At 42.6% G+C, this 26,168-nt stretch overlaps 2 protein-coding genes across 10 annotated transcripts in view; both read right to left on the minus strand.

The window, feature by feature from the left end:
- Positions 1-62: 62 nt before the first annotated feature.
- NCOA4 (nuclear receptor coactivator 4) lies at positions 63-8,383 on the minus strand. Of its 4 annotated transcripts, none has more exons than XM_010714166.2 (10): positions 8,280-8,383; positions 6,904-7,057; positions 6,313-6,453; positions 6,098-6,186; positions 5,520-5,628; positions 4,933-5,004; positions 4,142-4,288; positions 2,974-3,984; positions 2,534-2,639; positions 63-1,838 (listed from the first exon to the last, which is right to left on the minus strand). In XM_010714166.2, the coding sequence occupies exons 2-9, from the start codon at positions 7,042-7,044 to the stop codon at positions 2,565-2,567; spliced, it is 1,785 nt and encodes a 594-aa protein (XP_010712468.1). In that variant the 5' UTR covers positions 7,045-7,057; positions 8,280-8,383; the 3' UTR covers positions 63-1,838; positions 2,534-2,564. The 4 variants fall into 4 exon arrangements, with proteins under 4 accessions (XP_010712468.1, XP_010712467.1, XP_010712465.1 ...); XM_010714165.3 differs by having other exon boundaries at positions 2,534-2,623; positions 4,142-4,285; positions 8,280-8,382; XM_010714163.3 differs by having other exon boundaries at positions 2,534-2,623; positions 8,280-8,382.
- A 1,343-nt stretch (positions 8,384-9,726) lies between these two features.
- GPRIN2 (G protein regulated inducer of neurite outgrowth 2) overlaps positions 9,727-26,168 on the minus strand; it is a 37,594-nt gene continuing 21,152 nt past the window's right edge. For 3 of the 6 annotated variants that reach the window (XR_002117002.1, XR_004160451.1, XR_004160450.1), the window contains 4 exons: positions 15,169-18,165; positions 14,298-14,514; positions 11,137-11,382; positions 9,727-9,812 (listed from right to left, as the gene is read on the minus strand). Coding sequence is in view for 1 of the 6 variants with exons in the window: in XM_031554351.1 (XP_031410211.1) it covers positions 16,335-18,165 (1,831 nt within the window). In the remaining 5 variants the exon portion in view is untranslated. Of the gene's footprint in view, positions 9,813-11,136; positions 11,383-14,297; positions 14,515-14,540; positions 18,166-22,480; positions 22,581-26,168 lie in introns of those variants that run through there. The other 3 variants (XR_004160452.1, XR_002117005.1, XM_031554351.1) reach the window with 2 other exon arrangements.

The raw sequence follows: 26,168 nt of genomic DNA on the forward strand, positions 1-26,168 counted from the left end.
AGTTACCCAGGCAAGTCTAGCAGTTTTGTTAACCATTCCACAAAGAAGCCACACCACACAGCTTGGCTGCAATTATTTTAATGGAAAAGACTAATTAATGTTTTACATAAATATCAATTAGTGATAAGTCAGTTGAGTAAGTAAAGGAATACATACCCCCAAGGTTTAAAGGCTCATAATGAACTGATAAGGTAGCACACAACAACTACGAGGAATTACAGGAGGTGGGCTGCACTTTAATCACCTTCATCAAGTTCAACTGCTAATCAAATTAGGCTATTATTGGAGTTAGTCACAGTACATCTCCCCATGCAACAAAGACACGTTCAAAGGAGAAAAGTGAACTTCAGAAGCACCTTTCTGCTTTCGGTAGAAAGCTCCAACTACTGAAGTACAAAAGCCTCTAGGTAGTGGTCCACTGATGTCAAGCCCTTTTGGGGTCCAGTTTCAGGTGTGCAGTGTACTCCTCAGCCCAAAAACTGGAACAAATACACAGGTTGTATCAGACAGCAACGTGTGCGCACATATCGAGGTTGGATCTTGTTGATTTCTACAGCACTGTAAGGAAGTGAAATCATTTTTACTCCGAGGCAGGCTTCAGCCATAGGGAAAAGGGGAGGCTTTTTAGTCAATAAGTCTGAAGTGAGTAGAAGCTGCAGCAGGAATGATGCAACTTCAGTTTCTCATGCAAACTGACAGGTGTGATCCACATTTCCACCCAACGTCGCTTTGTTTCCTATGAACTCAAGACGTAAAATATCTCCTGAGCTGTATGTCTATGGCTATAGGGAGCAGAATTACTGAAACCCTCACTTTCATACTGATAACAGTAAGAAATTTCATAGCTAAAACATTAAAATTGATCAGATAGTGGGATCTGCAGTTTGCAAAGCCAGTGCTTCCCAATTAAAATAGAAAAAAAAAATCCAATCTGAAGAGAAGGAATCCAATTCCCCAAATATTACCTTTAAATGCCACCTGGCTAGGATGCCTGCTTTCCACTGGCTTAATCAATAAAAGCTCATCATGACTTACCTAAAACTAGCAGAAACGTACACATCTAATTTTACAGTTCTTTCCATGAAATTCCAGTAGTTACTAAATGCTGCAGACACAGGAGCTTCTGGCCCTACCGATGCCATCGAAGTTAACGCTCTGGAAAAGCCCACCAACCCGATTTTGTTTTTCCTTTGTCAGACCAATGTCTACCCTGTCCTCTGAAGGGCTCAAGAAGTTGCAAACCATGTCACCAACTCTCCTGTCATGTGCCAGCTTCCACAAACTGAGGTATTCAAAATTTAGACTATGCGTACTCAGCTGGGAGACACACCAATATAAGATGCAAAAGAAACCTTTACAATTAGCGACTGCTCAATTAAAAACAATTAATTCCAAGCACAGTCTAAGCTACCTCGCAACCCCAGTAAGCTAGAATCCAGCTCCTGTCAAAGCTGTGGCAGCTGAATGTGGATGGCCAAGGTGGATGATTCACAGCACCAGAGATTTTGCTTTATGCTTGCACTGGTTTCAATATATTTCAAGAGAGAGCCCATTAAAGAAGATGCAGGTAATCCCCTAACATACGAATTGACTAACATCTCTATAGTGTCAGATTGCTTATGCTCAGTGGGTTTACGTTTCAAAATTAAATCATAACAAAAAGACGTATTTTGCACCACAACTCTGTTATATGAAGATTTCTTTTTCTGTTATAATTGTAAAAGACAAAGCAGACCCCCAAACACCAAGACGAGAATTCAGCTGGCTGCAGTCACTCAGCATGATGTGCGTTTCGTCAGCAGGAAGGGGACAATCCCAACGCCTCCAGTTCTTCACATCTAAACAAGTTTAAAACAGGGTTATTCTTTTTGATCTGCGATAAACAGAAAGAAGCACTTTTGAACAAAAGCATTTGTAAGACTGGGAAAAAAATCCTACTAAAACGATTGCTAAAAGGAGTACCTTGCCTTCTAGGGTTTGACGTGCACCTGTTCAGAAGGCGGCTTTCCACGAATTTTAAAAACAATTACAGTTATCCCAGGCTGGATCTGGCTCTGGGCAGCCTGGTCTGGTGGTTGGCAACCCTGCACACTGCAAAGAGGTTGGAACTAGATGAGCACTGTGCTCCTTTTCAACCCAGGCCATTCTATAATTCTATGATTATTTTGACAGCGAGGATAAGCACAATGTCATGTGTAAATGCATTACCAAAACAAGAAAGAAGTTGCCTAGGCATTTAAACGTTAACTGCATGTTTTAGTCACAACAGAAGTTAACAAGGTTTCATCAAGTGTCAATCAGTTGAACTGTTTTACTCAAGAATGTAAGCAACTCCTTTCCTGGCCTGGAATCAAGAGAAGGAATAATGACAAAGCAAAAGACCCAAGCTGCTAAGATGCTATATGGGCAGGAAATCTCAACGTCGTTAAAGGTTACATTTGGAGAACTCTGAAGATGAAAGCCACTGCCTTCTCTATTTGGTACCTAAGCTACGTTTAGGTGCAGATATCCTAACACAGTCAGTGCACCCTACCTGCAGAGTGGTGCGACACAGCCACTTCTCGTTACCTCCATTGAGTTTCATGCAGGCAAACAGGTCGCAAACCGTAGGAAGGCCAAACTCCTGGAAAAATGGCCAGCTTCATTAATGTCAGCTACACATTCTGATGCATCTTCAAAGTCTGTCAAGCACTCATAAAGAAAAAACACCTGTATCCTGAATCTCTGAGATGAAGACGACTTGTATTTAAAAATTAACTCTTGCTGTATGTGAAACACTGGCCCAGTCTACTGAAATAACTAAGTAATAATCAATGAAGACATTAAGAGAGCTAAAAAACCTAAAAATTATCAGCCAATATTGTACAGAAGAGTTATGAATTCAGAAAAAAAGATAAGCATAAAGTTCTTAAACAATAAACTCATCCATCGGCTTAAAACACAGCAGTAACAAACAGCTATGAATATGCTTACTTGTGCTTTCTTGTGTAGGAGCCATTTATCTTCCACTGGAGGCGGGTTATCATTTTCTAGGTTGTTTGAAGCCAACACCCAACTGTTTACGTTCAAGGGGTGGTGGAACGGAGCCAAGAGGTCCACAAAGGGACTTCTGGAACTACTGTTTACTTTCTCTCTGCTTGCCTTTTCATCTGCACTTTCTGCTTTGTGCTCAGACTTGGCGAGCCAGCTTGTCAGAGGCCTTTCAAGCAGTACTTTGAAGGGTTCTGCTATCTCTGCTGAATAATCCACTTTCTCGGCGCTAACAGGTTCCCCTGGGAGCTGTTGTGAAGGGTTAAGCCAGGAATTGACAAGAGACTTTGTCTTCTCGTGCTCTGGGTTTGGTACAGCCTTCTGGCTTATCGGAACTCCATTTTTATCCTTCCCTTCTTTCTTCAGAAGCCATTTACACAGAGCCTCTTTTCCACAGTTTTCATCACACACACACTCTGAGAAGCTGCTACACAGCTCGTTAGCTTTGCACACATCTTCCATTTTAAAAGGTGCCTGGGGGTGCTGAAGAAGCCAGGCATTTACAGCAGATGTAGTGGGTAACTTCTTTCCATCAAGATGCTCATTCAGGCACTTCAGATTTCCCAGGTTCTCAATTTCCACGCTTTTGATCTGGCTGCCACGACAACTGGTACATGTTTCAGCTTTGAGGAGCCAATCATTGCAATTAAATTCTTCCCTAAAAGGTTTAAATTCATACTTCCATTTCTCATCTGAAGCACTACCTCCGTTTTCCACGCCAGGTGTAAGCAGCCAGTCGGAAAGATCCACCTCCTCTTGCACAAGGGATTCCAATTCCTCCACCTTATTTTCCATGGAAAAGGACGAGTTGGAAGTCAAGGTGGAGTCCTTGTGACCAGGGCCATCTGTCTTCCCAGCAACATGATGCTGTTGATTGCGCAGGAGCCAGTTTTCCAAATCTTTCAAGTTTCCCCAGGCTTTCTCAAAATAGCAGACTTTGGAAGAGCTTAAATCCTAGTAAAGACATTGAAATACAGTTATTGACACTAAAAAGCAATGTTTCAATAACTGTTTGCATAGTCATCACTTCAAAATTACAGAAGATTTAAATTCTACCACGTTCTACCTGCAACAATTCTCTCCTTACAAGATTAGTGCATTAATGGCATACCTGGCTGGGTTCTGACACAGATTTTTGGGTAACCCATTCCTCAAGATTGGTGCTGGGAATATATGGAGCCCGGCAAACATCCACAGGTCTGCTTCCAAGTAACCAGTCAGCAAGCGAGGTGCCCACTGTCCCACACAGTGTTTTCTGCTGATTAAAAAAACATTGTTAGTTATCAAGTTGTCTAATTGCTGAAGCAATCGAAGGTGAACATCTAAGTGAATACTCAGTACATGTCAGAATTACTGAACCAGTATTTATTCTAGTTAGAAAAGCAGATCTTCAGTCATCTCTATGACTTCAAGCCACTGCATTGACTGTTTTGTAATACAAGATTGTTCAGAGAGCAAAAGACAACAAAGGGAAGTGACAGCTTCTACAGCTTCTACCTAGTCATAACCCCCTAAATTTGACCACGCTTCCATCTTTGGTTTGCTGCCCTCCAAACCTTCACCAGCACTGTTTCTGTGTAGGGCCCAGCATTTTGTTGCCCATGACCTCCTGGATTAAAACAAATTATACAGCTCCCAGTCCTGACCTGACAACATAAAGGACCATTCATTTAAGACATCCGACTGACAGTCCAACTTCACTTCCATATTATCTTCTTGTACATCTATTCATGGAGCAGCTAGAACACCAGATCACTATTGCTGAGCACAGCAGCTGCTACTGGCCACTCAGATACCTTCACAAACAGAAACCACTCCTCAAGCAGGCTAACACACTGTGCTGCAGTTCTCCCTTTACCATTGATACAGCTAAACATCAACAGATTTGAGTACTAATCTTACCTGCTCACAGTTTGTTAGGGCACAATTCTGCCCTGGGAACCAAGGAGAAGTATTCTCTCTCTCTGAGTTTTGCTATAAGAAAAGAGAAGTACAGTTCAGTTTAAATCTCGGTTTTTTTCAGTTTCTAAGAAGCAGAAGCCAAGTGCAATTACAACTGATCCAATCCTAATAGCCAACAATTTTCAATATTCAGAATACAATAAAGATTTGCTATAAAAACACTAATTCCATTTCACTGCCTTTAAGAGAATGATCTCCAATAATATAGAAGATACACTGCTTACATAAGAATCCCAAAATACTTCTACAGCACAGACACCTTCCCACAACGTAAGATTTTCCTTTAGATGCTCACAGTTAACATTAATTTTTCAGTTGCTGGAAAAGAGTAAGAATACAACCAAAGTAACATAACATATAACTGGATCTAAGTTCAGTCAAAATCAGAAGTAAGTGTAATAATTAAAAAACCACTGTCTAAATACTAAACAAGTAAACTATATGATTTCTAAACAAGAGTTATTCAAGCTCTAACTATATATACACAGACTTTAAGTACTACGATCCAGTAAAATCTCGATGCTTACCATTGTTTTGATTGAACCAAATGAGGTAATAGCTTGGCGAAGGTACGATGTATCAGCCTCAAAATTTAGAACAGAAGACTCCTCTGGTTTAAGAGTGAGACTTTCCAGTCTGAAAGAGTAAGATGAGAGTTACAGACTTTTTTTTTTTTATATTGTAATCTTCTATACCTGTCCTGTTTTGGGAACTGACTAGGCAATAATTAGCAAAAATGAAAGATTTTTACTGCTCGTAAAAAAAATAAGGAGATGCAAATTCACAAACTAGAGCAAAGTAAACAGCAAAACACAAGTTTTTCCTTCTTACTTCAACTGCCATCACCAATTAAAATCAGAAGAAATCTGCATAAATGTGTACACCCACTGCTTTTTATGGTTTTGCTTCATTTGTTTTCTTCCAATCTAAGATGAAGATGAATCATATTTCACAGTGCTTTAAAAACCTTACCCCTATGAACTACTAAAATGCAGAAATGATGACTCAGGTCTATTATTAGTTCTTCCAGAATCACAAACGGGGTTAAATTTGTAAGTCAAAATAGATACCAATTGTGTTAGCTTGCATTGTAATCAATATTTACCTCTCCAGGCAAACTGAAATCTGGTTTGCTAGTTCGTTATTGTAGGAGTGTTCCAGCTGATGAATAAGGCAATTGAACTGTCCCAAGTACTGTGTGAAAGACAAAAAACTCATTATTGTTTGGGCTTCCCAGGTTAAAACTAAGAAAATAATTGCAAAGACGCAGTTCATTTTAAAATCCCAGTGCAAGAAAATGAACATGCAACCATTTCCTACCCAATAGAGCTGCTGAGCTTGCTGCTGCAATGCCTCCTCCTTCAGCTGCTGAATGAGATCTACCTGCTCAAACAGCCACACCTCACGGCTGCGCAGGCATTCCAGCTGGCGACTGATATGGCTGTGAATCTTGGCTTTAACCTGCAAGGTAACATTTTCCATTTTTGCTGTAGCTGTCAAACAGTACCAATGAGCATATGCTGCACAGATTACAAAATATTATTTCTCAGTCAGAAGTGGTATTTTTGTAACAATTTATTCCTCAAGCTCTAAACCACAGTAACCCACAACACCGCATGACAAGTCAGTGCAAGTTTCCAAGCTGCCTCTAAAGGATTATCAAATAGCGATGTTATTCACAACATTTCACTACTCAGATACTTCAGCCAAAAGCTTTAGAAAATCCTGCATGCCTAGGCTAGCAGTACAGAACAACTTCACCAAAAGCATGCCTAGGTTACAGGCCAAGATATTTGCCCATCTCTTGGAAAACTTCAGACCATCTTCCCCACAGAAAGTACTCTGGAATGATTTCAACTGTCAGTGAAGTCACATTAGTTATTAATGCATTTTTAACAAATGAAAAATTACCTCTCGCCAGTTCTCTTTAATCTGCTGCTCGGCTTTGACAATTCCAGAGATAGCTGTTTCCAAGTCCTTCCTCGCCTGAAGGCACTTAGCCAGTGTTTCGCTGCTGCAAGAGCTTCTATTTCTGTCTTGTGGCAGACTCATTCTTAGCGTGTTCCTAAAGCACAGTAATAAATTCTTAGAGGTTTCCTTAAGGAAAGAGGAAGGGCATCCTACGAAGAACCATCTGCACTACTTCTCTATTAAAGGGAAAAACAAAGCCCGAGACTCCACAGCGACAAACTTTTCTGAGCAGAGATGAAGTTCTCTCCAGGAGCAACAGCAGACTCCGGAATGCTTCGGCCCACGGAATTTATGCAACCACAGGAAAAACAACAGTTATTTGACAACAGGCTCAACCACAGGAGCTTAGGCAATCCTCCCTGCTGCTCACGTGCCCCTGGCATTTCTGTCTAGCCAGCAAACTCCAGCAGCTGGGAGCTGATCCCAGTGAGGCTCAGCAGAGCTGCCGAGGAAGGGAAGAACAGCCTGCAAGTGCCATTCTGTCCTCGTACTGACACAGCCTGGCTCATCCAGCTGCTGTTCTACAAGGTTTCACACCCTTCACCTCACTAATGCACTCTTTACAACATCCCTTAGAATCAGCCATCCGTGGAGCTTGCGGCTCCCTGAGACATTTCCTTGAAATGCAGCCTGACCATAAGTTTTTCACTTATTTTATTTTTCCACCCTTGCAAGCACCACAACGCACCTTTCAGTCCCCCATGCAAACAAACCGACCAACACAGCTGTCTCTCAGCCCTCTCGCTCAGGAGCCATCTTACCACATGAGCAGCCGAATCACAGCACGCCCGTCAGCTGAGCCCTCCCCGGCACAGCCGCCTGACGAAGTCACCTCACAGCCGCCTCACGGCGCCGTTGCCGCTCGAGGCTCCCCGCGAGGCGCACACAAAGAGCGGCAAACGCCGCCTTCCCTCACGCAGCCCGGCGGCTCTCGCAAAATGGCTGTTCTGCTCCGTCAGAAATCACACGGCCGAAGCGTCGCTGCGTTACGGAAAGATCTGACGGCTCGTTTTCCCTTTCCTCGGCCCCTTAAATAACCCCACGCTGTAAGGACGCCCATCCCTGCCTCCCAGCGGCCCGAGCGGGAGGCACCGCAGGCGTTCCCCAGGGCTGGGCTGGGCAGCCCCGCGCCTTATCGCCATGGACCGGGCCCCTCAGCGAGGGTGTGGGAGCCTACTTAGGGGAGAAGGACCGCACCACAGCTGCGGCCCCGGCACCGCGCTCCCGAGTCCCCATCAGCAGCCGGCGGCATTGCAGGGCGCGCTGCGCACCGAGGAAGCGACATCCGGCGGTACCCGCCCGCAGCCCCCACTCACCGTGCCCTCCCCGTGCTGCCGGCGCGGCGCTCTGCGATCAGCACGGCGGCGCCGCGGCTGCCGGGAGATAAACGGCGCTCTCGCGAGACCACCGCCCCGAGCGCCGCCTGGCGGCACGAAGGAACGGCTGCGCCGTCGTGGCGCGCAAGGCTCATAGCGACGCAGAGTGATGGAGTTGGAAAAGATCTCTAAGGAGCGCGGGGCGGGAGATGACAAAGATGATAAATGGCATGGAGCGCCTCCTGTATGAGGAAAGGCTGAGGGACCTGGGTCTGTGCAGCCTGGAGAATCATAAAATGGCCTGGCTTGGAAAGGACCGCAATGCTCATGTAGTTCCAAACTCCTGCTATGTGCAGGGTCACCAACCACCAGACCAGGCTGCCCGGAGCCACATCCAGCCTGGCCTTGAATGCCTCCAGGGATGGGGCATCCACAGCCTCCTTGGGCAACCTGTTCCAGTGCCTCACCACCCTCTGTGTGAAAAACTTCCTCCTAATATCTAACCTAAACCTCGCCTGTCTCAGGAGAAGAGAAGGCTGAGAGAGTGTCTGGTCAACATTTATAAATATCTAAAGTGCAGGAGACAATTGGATGAGACCAGACTCCTTTTAGTGGTGCGTCACAGTCTAACACACCTCACAGTGTAATTTACCCCATACTGGGCAGCACATCACTGTTTAAAAGGGAAAGTGATACTGCCAGCAGTGCAGCTGCAGGCAGACTCAGCCGGGTGCCCTGACGGGACAGCCGAGCCCTCTCCCAGCCGTGCCCTGTACGAGGCAGCAGTGCCAAAGCACAGCCTGCAGTTAAAGCCGTGACTGCAGACGTCAGGGAAATGGCACACTGCCCGCAGGACAGCCGTATCAGGCTCTCCCTTGGAAACAGGCCATTTTCCCTTCGTCTCCATGACCCTGCAGCTCGCACTCCCACACACACACCTCCTCTGACGTCCATCCTTGGTCCCCTTCCTGACAGGCCATGACCTGACACGCACTCCCACAGCTGCCACCAGCCCTGTCCCTGCCCTCCCCAGCTTGTCCTGCTGGGCCGGCCAGGCCCAGAACACAACTGACAATGCTCCACAGCCCTCACTTCATGGCCCCATAGCAGATTTTCAAAGCTCTCCGCACTGGTTTTACTCACACTCAGTCTTTGCTTTCCATGGTGAGCCACCTCAACGCCAGAGATAAGCCAAATGCTTCGAACTCCCATGCAGACCCTTTCATATACTGCACACAGATGTTCAGATAACCTTTCCCTGCACCTCGCACTGTACTTTTAACTTTCTTTAGTTTAAGAATCTCACTTGTGCAAACTTCATTTGCCTATCCTACTTTGCATGAAATGAAGAACGGATTATACCAAACTCCATATTTGTCTGTCATGTACAGATGTTCCCAGAAAGGTTCTCTGCAGGAAGTCTAACAAAAGGCAGAACTTACTTGGAAGCAACGTGCCGCACTGAGAACCCAATGTCTGTGGTAGGTGTTCAACAGAGAAATGCACAAATCTGTTACTTGTTCTGGTCCAAACCTGTCAGTGCAAAAACCACAACAACTGCGGTTTTAACCAAGGACATGTTATCTATGAGTAGGACAGACTAAAGGAACAGATTAACTTTTGATAATAGAAATGCACAATAGGAGTTACTAGAGAAAAATATTTGTGTGTTTTATTTACATGCTTCTTCATGTATGCAATGAAAGTATTAGAATGGAATAAGCTATGCAAAGACACGTTGGTAAAAGCATGTCCAAATACTCATCAGTTGTTCATCAGTTTATCAACACAGCATCTTCTGCACAATACACACCTGGAAAATGCATCCCACAAATCTCTAAAGCAAAACTGCAGGCATGGCCATTTTAATCCTCACTCAACTTTTCCTGTTTTTTTTCTTCTTTTTTTTCCAATTCATTTTTCTCTGTGCTGATACCTGTCAAAGCTTTAGCTGGCAGACGCAGCTCAAAGAGTAAACACTTTGCATACACATGCACTTTTGCAAAAACAGAAGATTCTTTAATGACCATTAATTGCATGTCTTCCCCCTTACTAAGTGAGAAGCACACCTAGTTCAGATATGATGGATACACACTGCAACACACATATGCTTTACGAAGGAGAGGAATTTCTGTGTACATTTTGTAGGATACAATAGGCTTGACAATGTCTTCAAGGTAAGCAGGAGTGACCTAAAGGTAGACAAGAATTTGCCAACATGATGAGTTATTTGTCTCTGTTATACTGGCTTCAACAGCAGCCTCTTCCGAGGCAGCACTATTTGCATTCCTGAAAAACTGCCATAAAGGCTGTGCATACTTGTAATCAACTTGCCAAGGCCAAGAGTGTGGCTTTACTTTATTGCCTGATATAATTCTCTCTGTGGCCTTTGGCTGAAATACTCTGCCACAGTTTGCTGGCCAGCCTACAGTACACAAAGAAATGCATTCAATAAGCAAAGTCACATCCCAACAGTGATTCGCTGGTCTCAGACTCAGTAGAGGAATCACAGAATCGTAGGGGCTGTAAGGGAGCTCCAGAAATCACCGAGTCCAACCCACTGCAAAGCAGGCTCCTACAGCAAGCTGCACAGGTAGGCATCCAGATGGGTCTTGAATATCTCCAAAGGAGACTCCACAACCTCTCTGGACAGCCCATTCCAGTGCTCTGTCACCCTCACCAAGAAGAAGTTCCTTCGCATATTGCTGCAGAACTTCCTATGCTCAAGTTTAACCAGAAATTCTGTGTCACTTCCTGCATATGCTACGCAGTCAAATTCTTTTAATAAAGATACACTTCAGCTGTTAAAAATGCTGCAAATTTAACTATATATTATAATGTTAGTGGAAAAGCTTACCGTGCAAGTGTAGGCAGAGCTCACTGTTCACATTTCAGACATCTGTGGTTTCCTGAAGAGCTGGATTTGGGACTGAAAGCCCTCATGCCTCCCACCTTGCAACTGACTGGTTCAGGGGACAGGGCAAGACAGCAGCTTTCTGTTTGGCTGCTTTGAGGACAGTTCAGATGCAGGTTCAGGGAGAGCAGTCAGACTTGTGTCCAGACATTGTCTCTGAAAAAATGTGCAGTTTCAAAGACTCTGCATCTGGATTAGAAATATAAAAAACAGTGAAGAAAGAAACAAATAAAAAGTACTCCTGCACAATGTATTTCTCCATTCATAACCTTCCACTTGACATGGGAGAGTGGAAAGATGGCTGTTATTAATCATCTTCTTTAGAAGACAGACATGTGGCACAGGCTCCAATTTTAATAACCCCACTTGAGAGAAGTCTTTAGGTCCACATAAAGGCATCAAATACCCAGATGCTCTTATTTTTTTCTGTGAGAGAACAAACAAAATCTTAAATGAGAACCTAAGGAGGAGAAAACCCAAAGTGCCCTGAACAGTCAGAAAAGGAAGTACTCTCAGTGCAGGCTTAGGGCACAAGGGCTGCTTTATCTGACAACTATGCAATGTTATGGCTCTAGCAATTGCTTTTACTTGATGTGAGAAATGAGTTGCTGAACAACAGACAGACATCACGCAATCAAAACAGGTCTCTTCACTTATTCAAACCACTTGTCTCATCTTTTTCCAAGGTCCTTTCTAAGAAAGCAGATACAGCAGCAAGGCACTAAATTAACCACGACTCTCCTAGAGTGAAGTTAAGGTTGAAAGATCATTAAGATTTAGCAAATACAGATCACTGAAAAAAAAAAGAAAGAAATGAGCAATATAAAGCATAAAGCTAATTTGACGTGTAGGCTTTTCTAATCTTGAGTTCTCTGAGGCAATAGCATTTGTAGGGTTTTCCAAACAGTGCAATCACAAGGCAGCTTTAAAATTCTGTGTGTGCGGGGATTTCAGCCCAGTGCCAGTGTGGGGGGTGAAGAAACAAACAGCACAGCCAGTGCCAGAAGCAGGGCAAGTAAATTACCTGCAACCAGTGGAAAGAGCCAAAAGAGAAGGGACCGACTCTTCATGCATGTGTCATTACTGAGAGTGATGTGTGCGTGGCAGGGGAAGCCCACTAATGCCTGTTCCTGCTGTCAGGGCAGATCACAGCACCCGAGCCCAGATGGTTCTACCTGCTCAGCACGCAACAAAAAGCTGCTTGTCAGCTGTTTTGCACCGGAAGGCACAAAGAAACGGGTATTTCTGCAAGGTTCGCTGCACAGGGAGCTGTGACCACATCTCTGCTTTACAGTTACAATTGCAGGAGCAGGAATTAGAAAACAAAGGAGAGAAAGAGCGGTGCCGGGCGGCACGCCAGCTGCTGAGCGGCAGGTGGAGCTCAGAGATGCGCTCTGGGAGCAGCGAGCCCTGTGCTTTCGTTCATGGGAGGCTCTTGACCCAGATTCACTAATTGACACTGCCTTCAGCTGTGTGCAGGACAAATCTCTCCTTTGCTACGCAGCTGAGCCGCATACATGGCTCTGTCATTGGAGCAGGTGAGCTGGAGGTGGTTGGCACGAAACAGGTTTGTGCTGTCATTTCCTTGCTTAGGTTCTCTATGTTTTCTAAGCTTCCTTCTCATGCTGTCTGAGCGGCATAGCTGTAGTATGCTGAAAGGGTGCTAATAAGATAGATGACATCTGTTTAGGTCACACATTAGATAGGATTAATGATTCTAAAGACTTTCAAGCTACAGCTTAGTGCTCTGCGATCTGAAAATGTTGGTCCTTGGACATGTGATGGCTCAAGACCAGCATTTCCAGAGAGTGAGAAGGGTGGAAGCGGACACCCAAGTGACCACCAAAAGGATATGCACCCAATTCCATTCTCTCACACAGGCCAGCCATGACAGGCTGGGTGCTTAGTCCTGCACTGGGACTCCACATAGTTCAGCTGCTTTCCCGGGACCTTTCCTCTGTGCACAGCAGCTTCAGGAAGAAGAAGTGACTCAGCAGCACTGTTTTTGCATGGGGCACTGCCCAGTGAAATGGGTATGCTCATTTCAGCTTGCAGAAGTGAAAAAGCGCATCCACTTCTATACTGGGCAGAATTTGTGGCTGCAAGTTTCTATTTGAATGAGAAAAGGAACAACCTTGCTGCTAACCCACGGAACTTACCCGTCTCTTGCCCTTCACAAACCACATGGCTGTATAGAACTGGCTCCTTCAGAAAGGCAGGAGAGTGGGATGTCACAGACTCTAAGCTCACTCGAAGGCACCTATGCCCCATCTCTCACCCTACGTGCAGCACTTGCAGAAAGAGCAGGCCGGGGCTCTACCCAGAGCTCACAGGTATTAGTCTCCTTATTTGCAGAGGGTCAGCTAGATCCTGTGACCTATTTAAATAACAAGGCTCTGGAAGGAAGCTCAATATGCATGCTGTGTTCATCATTTCAGATTTATAATTCTGAATAGAGCAAAAAGAAAGCTTAGACACCAAAACTCTTCTCTCTTAAAGTTCTAAGGTCTCCTAAAAGGGGAAGTCACAACTGACCAATGCAGCAAGTTATACGTGGTTATTTAACTGGTGTGGCGGGAGTTGATTAGAATGACTAATTTCCATCTCAAATCCACATGCTGCCACCCTCTATCTTGCCAATTAACAGTATTACTTAGCACTAATAGACTGCTTTCATTTTCCAGGGGCTTAAGACAACAAATTAATCACCTCAGCATGTCTGAAAGGAACAGATGGCAATGACGTATTAACATTGCAATTTCACAGTTGGAAAGGCCCCCCAAAGAGGGAGGTAGCAGTGTCCAGAGGGCATCTGTCCCCTCTACCTGTTTGGGGCTGGGATTCCTGTGTCTTGTCTCTGCTCAGTAATTCTGCTCAACTGTAACTTCATCACACACTGCTTTTCCTAAACAAAGCTACGCTGTTTGTATTATTCCATTTTTAATAAGGAGTAACATCCTTCCAGAAGGCCTCTTACCTCAGCATGTCTCCAGACAGGTCATTACTGCTTTGGATTTAAAAGACTAAATGTCTATCCAATAATGCAATTAGCCCAGCTTGCCATTATTTCTTAGCAGAGAAGCGATCAGGAAGAAATACATTACCCAGTCTGTACAGTAGAGATGCCTTTTTTTCCTCTGAAACTTCTGTGGTTACCTCTGAGCACAGAACATGTGACTGCACTTTCCTCCCACTCACAGCAGTAGTCTCAGAGGACCACGTGCAACATCATTCCAAAGAGATTTTTGGCTCGGCAGTGCAGCAAACATTTCCTAAGCTATGCCTAGAAGTGAAGAGAAGCTTATTCCAGAGCAGGCATTCCTAAAGAAACAAAGGAAAAGAAGGGTGAGATCAGGATTTAGGCTGTAGCAACTGAAAGGTCTCTTTCAGCAGCATGAAGCCGAAGGCAAACTGACACTTTCCGGAAAGAAACATACAAATAAATACAATGAATTTAGAACTAAATGAAATGACTTGGACTAAGCAACTCTTTGTTTTTGCTGTTTGACTTAACTTTAGCAGGTTTTTATTTAAAACATAGAGAAAGTAATCTCAAGAAAATAATACACTCAGGTTTTATGCTTTCTTGATAAGCATCCCACTCAGTTATAAATCTACTGCAAATTCTCTTTCTACTTTATGTCAAAATAAAATGTAATGGATTTGGATTTTCATAAGTTAGAAAGCATTCAAAAACAGAGATACAGTTGTCACTTTTACAAGAGAAACACTTGAACAGAGGTCTAACATGAAGAATACTTAATGTATACGCTGACTGTATTTAAACTGGAAAAAATGTAGTGAGCCCAAATTCCTCTGAAGTGGCATTCATCACACGAACAAAACATTTATCCATATAGTTAACATTCAGATGAGCAGTATTTTTTTCTAAATCTCCACTAATATGTCTTGTATTTTAATAATTTTCAAAGGCATAGGAAGGCCTTACATACAAGCTCTATTTTTGCTACTTACGGCTTTCTTGACAAATCTTTCAGTTCAAACAGGTTCTGCACTATGGTATACAGAAGTTTTTCACTGGGATTTTTTTTAAATAGTTTTTGGGGAAAAAGGAAATCTTGAAGCTGCCCATGTGACCAAGGCACTCAGAAGGAACAATCTTAGTTTTAGCTGTACTTTGGTAAAGACACAAAGTCTCACTTCCAGCAGACAGCTGACATCAGAGCAGAAAGGGAACACAAGACAGGCAAAGATTAGATGCAAACTGTTCTCTGTGGTTTATGCCACAGCAAAACTACCACTGTTCAGGATAGATGCACATACAAAGAACTCGATGGAAATTATTTTTAATATAAGAAAACCCAAACCGCTTCTGATTTGTAGAATATGATCAGGTGACAGACTAATATGAACAGCTTTTGTTTCAGAAAACAAGCACTCAGTAAGTAATTCACAGAACATGAGTCATCTTTGGTAATACTTTACATCTGTGTTAGTAAACATCACATCTGTATGTTCAGATTGTAATTCGGCATAACTACATGAAAGTTGCAGGAGCATCCTCCAACTACACACCAGCTTGCAAAGGGATGAGTTCTGGCTAGTAATACTGAAATGACATGGCAGAATTATGTAGCAAAAGTTACAATTATTTGTAATATAGTATTACACTAGTTTCTCATTTTATCTACAGCTCAAGTGGGTTTATAGTCAGCATTAGCATAAATTAACAGCAAAACGAATCCCAAAACTTAGGGAGTAGGGTGGAAAGCTAAGAATGTATATTAAAGCATCATTTTCTAACTTTGTTTCCTAGCCCTAAATCATGAAAATACTAAAAAATTCAACATTATTTTTAAAAGATGCATCATTTATAAAATAAGTCTAATTCCTTAAAATATGATGTAAAATTAACATAGAAGAATAAGAGTGCTACACTAAATACAGTCAACACAATCAGATGGCATGAGGAAGATAAAACTGTATGTCCTCTGTTACATAGCTCAACTGTGGGTTTTTCCACGCTTTGCTTTTTGATGGCCACTGAACTTTTCCCACTTATCCATAAGCGGATTGTCCACATGTACTGTGTTAACGCTTGAGAGACAGCATTTATTTACAATTGAGAAAACAAACAAACAAAAAACCCCAACATGGCTGTGGCTGTCCTAGAGCTATGCTCACTCCACCGCAGTACTTGATCGAGCACAACAGCTCGGATATCTCAGAGAATGCATCATTGTTCTGAATGGTCTTTTCTTCCCCATTTTGTCAGAAGACGGCTCCTTGTTGAGAGGATCCTCATCATTTTTCCCAGTCCGTTGAACAGGCTCTGTTTGGAATTGTTCTATTTGAATCTCAAGATGTTTTTGAATGGCTAAACCAAGGACTTCTGGATCCACAGATGCCCCATACACTTCCCATGTCATTCCTTCATCATCCCATCTCACTTCCCGTACCGGAGACTTGGGAGCCTCCAAGTCTTGCTCCAGGTTTACCTCTGGGAACACATGTGAGTGGCCTTCTGCTGAAGCTGCTGGGCTTGTTGCCACAGATTTGCATTCCATGGTTGGAAGAGTTTGTACCTCGGCATCTCTGCGTTCAAGAGCCGATTTCAGTCCCTTGGTTAAATCATTTGCAGAGGTCATAGTCCACATATCTTTAGTTTTCATTGCTATGTCTGTTGTTAGCTGGCTGCTAAAAGCAACACAAGCAGTCTGTGTTTCTGGAGAAGCTCTCTCCTGCTGAGCACAGCGTTGAGCATGTTGTAGTTGTTCTCCAGGAACGCTACAGCACTTCAGGACTCTCTTGGCATCCAGGCCTGATTCACTTACTGAAGACACAAGCTTAGGATAGGTGAGAATGTCTGAAGTGGAAAAGGAATGAAAATAGTCAGGTGTTGCTTGCTCTTTTCCCGACTCGCTAACTGAGCACACCAACCGTGGAACAAGCTGTATAGATGGTATGGGCAAAGAATGGCAATAGGCAGGGACAGTGGCATCTACTTTCATACAAGAGTCCTGTCTTATATTACAGGGAACTGCAGAATTGTTATGAACTGCCATCACCATTGGTGAATATGCAGAGTTTGGAATATTACTGTAAGTCAGACCACCATGAATAATTCCAGTGGCTTGACTGAGCACTGTCCTGTTGGAGAAACCATTTCCAGGCATGTGGGGTCCTAGAACAGCACTGTGAAATCTTCCAGGATCTGTGTAAACAGTTGTATTATGTGAAATACCACCACTGTCAAAGGTATTTGTGGGTACTTTTTGGTCTATAGGTAGAGCTGGAAGATGAGTCACAAGGTTTTGATAGTGAGTATTTTCATTTATTTCTGATCCACATCTTTCTGCTTGGAAAGACATCTTCACCATTGATGGACCGTGCCTGCTGTTGGAAGAGCTAAGGCTGGAATCAGTAGCACTGGTTTCTATGTGAGTGACATAACTCTGCTGTTTGCAACTGCAGGTTAGGTCTGAGTGGCTTCTCTGGAGAGCAGCTCTTGGTTCATCCATTTTACCCATGCTTTGCTGGTGCTTAAAACAGGCTGAAGAAACATTCTCAACAGTACTGCTCTTTACACACATCTCCGTGTCACCCACTTCCCAGGATGCTGGGGTCTGTTCAATGGTAAGAAAATGGTTTGTAGTCTTAGTTCTGCTCTGTGAATTGTTATCGGGGGACTGACTGTTCATGGTTTGGACCACTGATTCAAGTCCCATCAACCCAGACTGTGAGAAGGACCATCTAGGACTTGGTAGACTTCTGGCATTGCTCTCATGTCCCAGGGTTTGGCAGACAGTGCTGCTGTGGCTTTTCTTAAGCTCCTGTTTGTTGCTTCGCCATTCCAAACTTGAATGCCCAGCACAAATGAGACTCGAGGAGCTCTTTGACAAGGGGTGACTGTTGACATTCAAGAGACCATGACAAGTAGAACTTAGCGTGTCCCTGCGGGAATGAGTGTGGAGCTGGTGGCTGTCAGCTGACATGGCAAAAGGGAGAGATCTGCAAGAAATGGTGGAGAAGAAAAAGAAGCAATTTGAGAAGGTAATATAGAAAAGTTCTCAGTGTTTTCTACTTATTAACAGTACTCATCTGAACAACCTCAAGTACTATCTCCGCAGAATTTAGGGAAGTTCACTCATAAGACCAAGAGACCAAAAGGGCAAGGCTGCACATTCAGAACTCTCAGTGAGAAGCTTCTCATGTGTTATTTACAGCCTCAAAGAGTCATCTGCCAATGTAACTGATAAAGAGCATGCTTTTTTGCTCCATCTGTCAACCAAGAGCTCTGGTTTTGATCCAAACAGACATCGCTGCTTACACTTGTAATTCCATTTTCAATGTTAACTTCAGTAAGCTAATAGTTCATCTTGCAACATTGCCATCACTTGAAATTCACCTGCCTTGGCTATTTTTCCATAATGAAATCACACTGAACAAGACAACATTTAAAGTACTATTATTTGGAATCACATCTCTTAGAGGTATCATGCTGAGTGCTTTGCAGTGCGGACTTGCAGTTGGCAGCAATATCCTTTAGCATGAAGATTTGCTCACATTTGAATAAAACTGTATGCCAAAAAAGGCAATCTCCCCTCCTTCATTCATGTTTGCTGAGTTTAGCAGTTAAACTAATTATAGGCTCCAACTGCAGCAAACCCACTCTGTACAGCATGCAGCCTCTCTGGCCTGTGGGACTCCACTGACTGCTGGTATCCAGGGATAACAACACAAGCATACTTCCTTCTGCAAATGAAATTTCAGACTCTTGGGGCTAAAGGCACTGCCCAAGTGCAGCCTTGGCATTGCTCTATTTCTAAGAGTTTTTCAGAAGCCCTCACAAAATCATGCTCAACACTTAGAAGAAAAGCACGTGCTGGGAAAGGGACAGGTTTAAAATACTTCCCTCATCTCCTCCTCCAGAATGTTATCTATCCTGCAGCCACTTATACCTATGGGTATAGTCTGCCACAAAGAGTTCAAAGGAGTCAATAGGATTAAACACCAGAGCGTAGCAGTCTGCAAGGCGAAGACCTTATATTTAATCTCTTTACAAGTCAACACCTGCAAAGGCTCTCACACACACTGGGATGAAATGATATTTACTGATGGAAATCCTGTCAGAAATATTCAGTCTCAAATGAAAGAAAGCTTCAAACAGACATGGTGTAAAAGTGCTACGTGGCTATGGAAGCTTTAAAGAGTTCTCACAGAAAGCTCACAAGGCTCAAATATGTACATATACACAGATACCAAGATCTCCGTATTCCTTCTTTATGCATCATTTCTGCAGGAACCTGTGTAACCAGAGGTACTGCAAATTTCAGTTTGATTCATGATCTAAACAAAGAGCAGCAACACATTCGCTAGAACGCAACAGACCTGACATCACTGGAAAGAATACCCAGCATGATGTTCAAAATGAAACCTCCAAAGAGAACACTTTAGGATGCTTTTTTGTCCAACCCATATAGACTCCAACTGCAGCTGAAAACATAACCAAACGTGGGCCATAGACCTTAAAAACCAACATGAACAAACACCAGTCACGTAAAACAACACCTCATCACATATTCAGGACATAGCTAAGGATGGGAAGGAAAAACAAAACAAAAGGCTAAGAAAGAATACAAAGCTCCATCCAAACAAGATGAATCATCTTTCTTTAGAACAATGCACTTCTCTACCTTGAGAAATCCAAAGTCACATTTTCACAGGCAGCTCAAACGCTTCCCCATTTATAAGGCCACCTCTTGCTTTCCCCCTCACTCCCTTGTAGCTACAAGCCCTTACACGACTACCAGGCAGAGCCTTGAGCCAGATGTGCACCCATGGAGCTCTATGAGGAGGTGATGGGTACAGAACAAATGTCTGGTAGGTCTGGCCTTTGCTGACCTCTGCTACAGCAAAATGTTCCCACTACATTTTGCATTAGCATGAGTGAGCACGCAGCTGTGTCAAACTGCGTCAGCTTGCTGACCCAGATTTTTTTTTTCCTCCTTTTTTTATCTGGCTTAGCACTCACTACACCAGATCATCAATCCAGCTGAGCATCCAGCCCCATCAATTGCTAACATCAGCACAGGGAGGAAGCAGAAAAAGACCACCCACTCTACAAAAACAGACCAGTGGCATAAGCTCCAAGCAAAGCAGTGTACACGCTTTTCTTCCAAAGACTTTGGCACTGACATGCAGTTCCATACTTACTTTCTCAAACATTCTCCTTTCACGTATGCACTGCTGGAGCTGACACCCCAGAGTACACAGGAATTTTTGCAAGTACCATATACCTCCCTACAAGAGGTGGCACAGCTCTTGCATGTACACACATTAGAGATGCTGCAACACGAGTCTGTGCAGATTGCATCCAGCTGATGAGAAGCAGAAAGAAGCCAACATATCTGGGTGTGTACATGCACATTTTTAGCAGGGAGAGGCTGGGGACAGGTGAGAATCACGTTACACTATTTAGAAAACAAACAAAACAACAAAACAAACTCTCTACTGTAATTTTATAGTCATGCAGAGCCATTGCATTTTGTAAGTTCTAAGGGAATCTGCACCTAGATGAACAAATAAGAAAGCATGAACCCTGTTATGAATATACTGAAAAATGTTAGACAAGCAGAGAAAGGATTAGGATAGAAATGGAATTAACATCCACTATTTTTGGCTTAGCTTCAGATAGCTTATGAGGGAATCTAGGTTGCTTTCACTAATTCCACTGAACTACTTTAAAGCAACAAACGTGTATTTTGCTATGACTTATGATTAAAGTTGCAACCTATTTAATACACTAGTAAATTTAGTCTCAGAACATTAAATATCATGTATGTTATCTATTGAAATATTAATAACTATTGTTTCAAATACTTTGGCACTTTTATATTGCTTGGACACACATCCAAGTACAATTTTGACAGCAATCACAATTGGATGTAAAATCGAGTAATTTATTGCTATCACACCATGTGAAGAAGAAGCTTCTGTGTGATATTCAGTACTACCTAAGCCAGTATGATTGTCTTCAGCCCCTGTATCATGTATTTGGTAGTGATTGCTTTCTTTTCTGCACTGGTGGGTTTCATAAGAACGTTATAATAAACAAGGCACCCACAAAACAAATCCTGGATTTCATAACGAGCAGAGTAACATGGAATATTGGCATGTAGAAGAGAATATGTTAATAACAAATCTAGCAGTGCTTGTATTTCCTCCGGTAAGCAAAGTTGATAGTAATACAGCAGCTGAATCTGCTAGCCCTGAAAAGTGGTGTTTTTTTTTCTATTTTGGGTGGTGTCTCAAGCAAAAAATCAGCACCGTAACTTAACAAATTCTACGACACAATGACCTTACATAAGTACTCTGTCATCACAAAAACTGAAGTTGTGATGAGGGATGAATTTTCTAACAAGTTAAACAATGCAATTTAGTTTCAGAAGTTGCAATGAATAGGAATTTTGTGTAAATTTTAATCCTATACACTAGAAAAATATATACAATACCAAGGACTTATTTATCTACATTTTCAAAGGTTTATTTTTCATTCGCATAACCTTGATGTCCAACCCACAAATCAACAAATCTGTAATAGTGGCTGCACTCTGTTTCCCCCTTCCTCATTTTGCTGGTCTTGCACTGAGATTAAAAAAAAAGTAGTATCTATTTTTTAGAAGCATCTGAAAAAAAATGATTCCTATCTACATTCTATGCTTTCAAAACCAGCACCTGACTACAAAGTAAGTGATGAAATCAGAGTCAGCCACAGAGATGAGAGCTTTAATTTGCACATGTGGAATTTGGAAGTTAGGGGATTTGATCCATACCAAAGGTTTAGGTTGACAGTTGATCATTTTAGGATACTCCACGGTGAGCGCCAGCTCTTTCTGACAGAACACATGACTTTCTGGGCTGTAAGGTCTTTGCCCAGAATTTGCTACTTCATTTGTACTCTTCTGGCCCTTGACAACCTGCACAATAACCAGCTTCATATGAGAAACAGAACTTCTGCAGCAGCACCATGCTCCAAGACGTGTGTTTTGTAGCAAGAGAATAGTGTGATTTTAATGAACTTACAAGATTTACTCGAATAGAAGGCTGCTATATCTAGGTCCTTAACTCTGCTTAATCTTATTACAGACAGCATGGTTATAAATTTGAAAAGGCAAGAACAGTTTATGGTTAAAATAGCAGAAAGTTCATTACAGCCTAAGCGGCAGCTGTTAGTTAGCCAGAAGCATTACTAACACCTGTCTGGGACACAACACATACAGAAATAACAAAAATAACTCAATTTCTGCCTAAGCATCCAAGTTACCTTTGGTAGCAGAAACAATGCCGCACATTCACACCGTGTTGTCTTCAGGGCTGCTATTTCGAGCAATGCATCTTCATTGTTAGCATCTACAACCAAATTCCTGCGATAGAAGTTTACCATAAGACAAGTGACATGAAAAGAAATCTTTTTCAGTAAGACATTGGTTTCTTTTAGAGCTATACTCGTTTTAAAGAGGCTTATACCAACGGAATGAAAAAATGAAGTATAGCCGTGTCTAAATAACCTGGTCCTGCCTGTACAATTTGAGAATTACCAGTAACTTGCACAAGGTAAGAAAGGTCTGTTCTGCACTGACTCAAGACTGACTCATAATATGAAGCCTTAGGATCTCCATCGTACTTCACTCATCTTAAAGTAATCACTAACAGTAATCATTAACAGTAATCACTACTGTTGGGCAGGGGGTAGTAAAACCATTTGAAAGGCATTGGCAAAACAGGATTAGCCACGTTAAAAAGCTTAGAGATTCAAGTGTTTGGGATTTGTTTTTGGTGGGTTTGTTATTTTATTTTGGCGAAGTGTAAAGGCAAGGAAGAAACGGAGAAGTTGAAATTGTGGAAAATATAGCTCTCATCAAGGAACTTCAGGTCTTTCTCTAAATTCTGTAAGTAACACTAAATCAATGCAACCAGATTAATACAGAATCAGGTTGAAACCCCAATTACTTCACCTTTAATCCATCATCTTCCTTTTGGCTTTCCATTTTAGAATAATATTATATATTTACTATGCCTTGTTCGTTTAAATCTACTAATGCCATCCTCTAAATATTTTAGGTCATTTCCAAGTACCAGATAGATCTACAAAACAGACTGATCTGGGCATCTACAGACACCATTAGATGCTCATAACAGAACAGTGCAGACTGTGTTTGTGATTGGGAAGATATTTCAGGTCTGACTGTATATTGTTGCTTCCCCTGCATCACAAGAAGCATTGGTGACAGGGGTGATCACTGTAGTTCCCCTTGTAAGACAAGGAAGATGTGACAGGGTAGGAAATACAAGAGCAGAAGAGTTATGGCTCTCAGTGTTCAGCAAGGCAAAAGCATAGATTACAACTGCAGAATGCACACAGACTATTCACAGCTTCTCTTTCATTTCTGTTAATTATCACTTTTCTTGCCAGGCTTGACTAAATATTTCCAATTCTGGCTTTCTTCTCTTTCCACCAGCTGAAGCTGAGCATGCAGGACAGATATCTCTCTGTGGTGACTCTGTGTGTGGCATCAAGATGATAGAAATCAAATCCTGAGGTTAACATGGGCAGCCTGGTCATCGAAGACCTCACCAGAGGATAATTAAATAATCATGTCGGAAATGAGTATGTTCAAACATTTGTTTATCCATATACCTCAAGGCAGAATGCTAATGCCGACAGCATGCATCACCCTCAGCCATTTGAGGGAAGGAGAGAAGAGATCTGCCACAAGCAGACGTGAAAGCAGGCTACAGATTACTTTGGGAATCAGTCTTAATTGTCCCTAATGTACTTATCCTCTGAAGTGGGTAAAACTCAGCTGTTGGATGGAATCAGGAAAGAGAAATTCAGTAGCCCGAGGTGAACCCCTAGGTAAACACAGGCTATGAAGTTGCTTAAATCACTGCATGCTTGAAGGAGTTTAAGCTCTTAGAGGCAGGAAATCAATGCTCAGAACCAAGTGGAATCAAAAGAAAAGGCTGAAATGGCCCTGGCAGCGAGTGAGCCAGGGGAGAGAGAAAGAAGGAAAACAAGATCTGGGGAGTCTATATTCTAAAGTGATACTGACAAGGGAGGTGAGGCTAAGAAGTATGACTGCAAAGACAGCTATTTTTATGATAACTTTAATGGAATTCCCGAGAGGGAAATTCACACTGGGCTGTAAATAACTTACTGGAAAAGCAGAGGGCTATGCTCTATCACAAGGGAGGCATGTGTTGGATGCAGTCCTGATGCCACCACAAGACAGGTTGTGTAAGTGTGCATCTTCTTCACCACTGCCCTTTGTTCAATCATCTGTCCCAGAAAAAAAACTTCAAAGATCTGCTTAGGATTTTGATCTTTTTTAGAAAACTGTGATATGCAGAACATTACTGTACCTGCTTGTACACACAGACTGACCACAAGTACAGCCTGCCCTGGAACATAACTGACAGAGCTAAAATATCATGAGATACTGTACAGTTGTACTTGATGCTTATTGTTAATACATGGACAGCTCTTTTTATTCTTTAAAGCTATCCTATTCTGTTGGGAGTGTTAAAACTTTACAGTTAAAAATTGAATATGTTGAGATGCTTGTGCAATCAGATGGTTTCATTAGCTGAGGCTTTAATTAACGTGATATCATGCAGCACTCATGCAGAACCATGCTTACAGTGAACAGTGTATGCCTACAGAAGTGGTATATTCATGTAATTGCCTTGCTGCTTTAAGCAGAACAGAAACTGTTAATTCAACTGCCAGATTTACGCTAGTAAGAACTGCTAGCTACTGATATCCACTGGAATAATAGAAGCCCCATGAGAAAAACATTTCATAATGTTTTTAAGAAATTAATCTTTAATGCAGAAAATCTGCAATGACCTATCCACATTTGGATTTATTTCAAGACAGACATTAGAGAATCTTTTCTTCTTCGCACCAGAAGTTTCAAAACCTACTCCATCAACGTATGAGGGAACAGGGCTGGTCTGCAATCAAATGACTCATCCTTCTCAGATCTACCTTTCTGGGTCCACTTTCAGTCACAACAGTGTGTCCCCACAGTAAACTCACTTCAGTGGAGCTGTGTAAAAACACATGGCTATAGCTTGCTCAGCATGCCTCTACCCATCTTGCCTACATGTGCAAACTGCATGGCTCACCATTTCTTGGGAAGTATCATGAATATAAATATCATACAGGAAACCCAGTCTGTCTATGGCCTGTTCCAGCCTCACAGTGAGGAAGTACCACTACATATCAGTGCCACCTCCTTACATGAAGCCAGCAGTTTGCACATCTAAAATCCCACCCAAACATGAGTAAATCAGGTATCCACTTGTAAATTCACGTCTCAGCAGAAAATTCTCAAGCTACCTTCTTTGTTGTTTGTTTGAAAGCTTAATAACAACAATGGAAAGAGATGAACTCAGCTTGGCTTAGCCTCTATGCCATATGGATACCCTAAGCTTTGCCTTCAGGATTGAGCACTGTAGGTAGTTACTGCTGATTGCAAGAGCAGTCAGATACTGTGATGCTCCACTCTGACAAATTAAGGTGCATCTGACACCTAAAGCGAGTCCATGGACAGCCAGCAAGCGTACTGACGGGAAGAAAGTGGCCAAAGTGCCAAGCCTTCCTATAATATGTCCTGTCTCCTAGATGATCTTATTCATTTGGGCTCTGTGTTACACTGCCAGCAACTACAGCTTTAGAGCTAATTAGGGTGGCAAACAAAGAAATCTCAAGCCTGCCTTGAAAACTCTACAGAGCACAGCAGCTTCAATGTCCATATATCACCATTACTAGCAGAAGGATGGCAATTCCTACAGTGACACCAAGCAGGAATAGTGGTGACATAAGCAAAGGTAACAGTAATCTGAAGATCTTCAAACATCTGTGATGTCCAGAGAAGATGTTTACAGACTGAAAGTTGCCCCATCAAAACAATCAAAGGTGGTACGTTCTTAGATGTGTAGTAGCA

This window comes from Meleagris gallopavo, chromosome 8, assembly GCF_000146605.3.
Source record: "Meleagris gallopavo isolate NT-WF06-2002-E0010 breed Aviagen turkey brand Nicholas breeding stock chromosome 8, Turkey_5.1, whole genome shotgun sequence".
Taxonomy (NCBI): Eukaryota; Metazoa; Chordata; class Aves; order Galliformes; family Phasianidae; genus Meleagris; species Meleagris gallopavo.

Bases quoted from the DNA above. Each gene is read 5' to 3' on its own strand.
- NCOA4 (XM_010714167.3), bottom strand. The intron at 6,187-6,312 runs GTAGGAAATGGT...TCTTTCACACAG, and splicing joins AAGCTCAGCAGCTCTATTGG to TACTTGGGACAGTTCAATTG. The intron at 2,624-2,973 runs GTAAGCATATTC...CCATTTTTCCAG, and splicing joins TCCTACACAAGAAAGCACAA to GAGTTTGGCCTTCCTACGGT.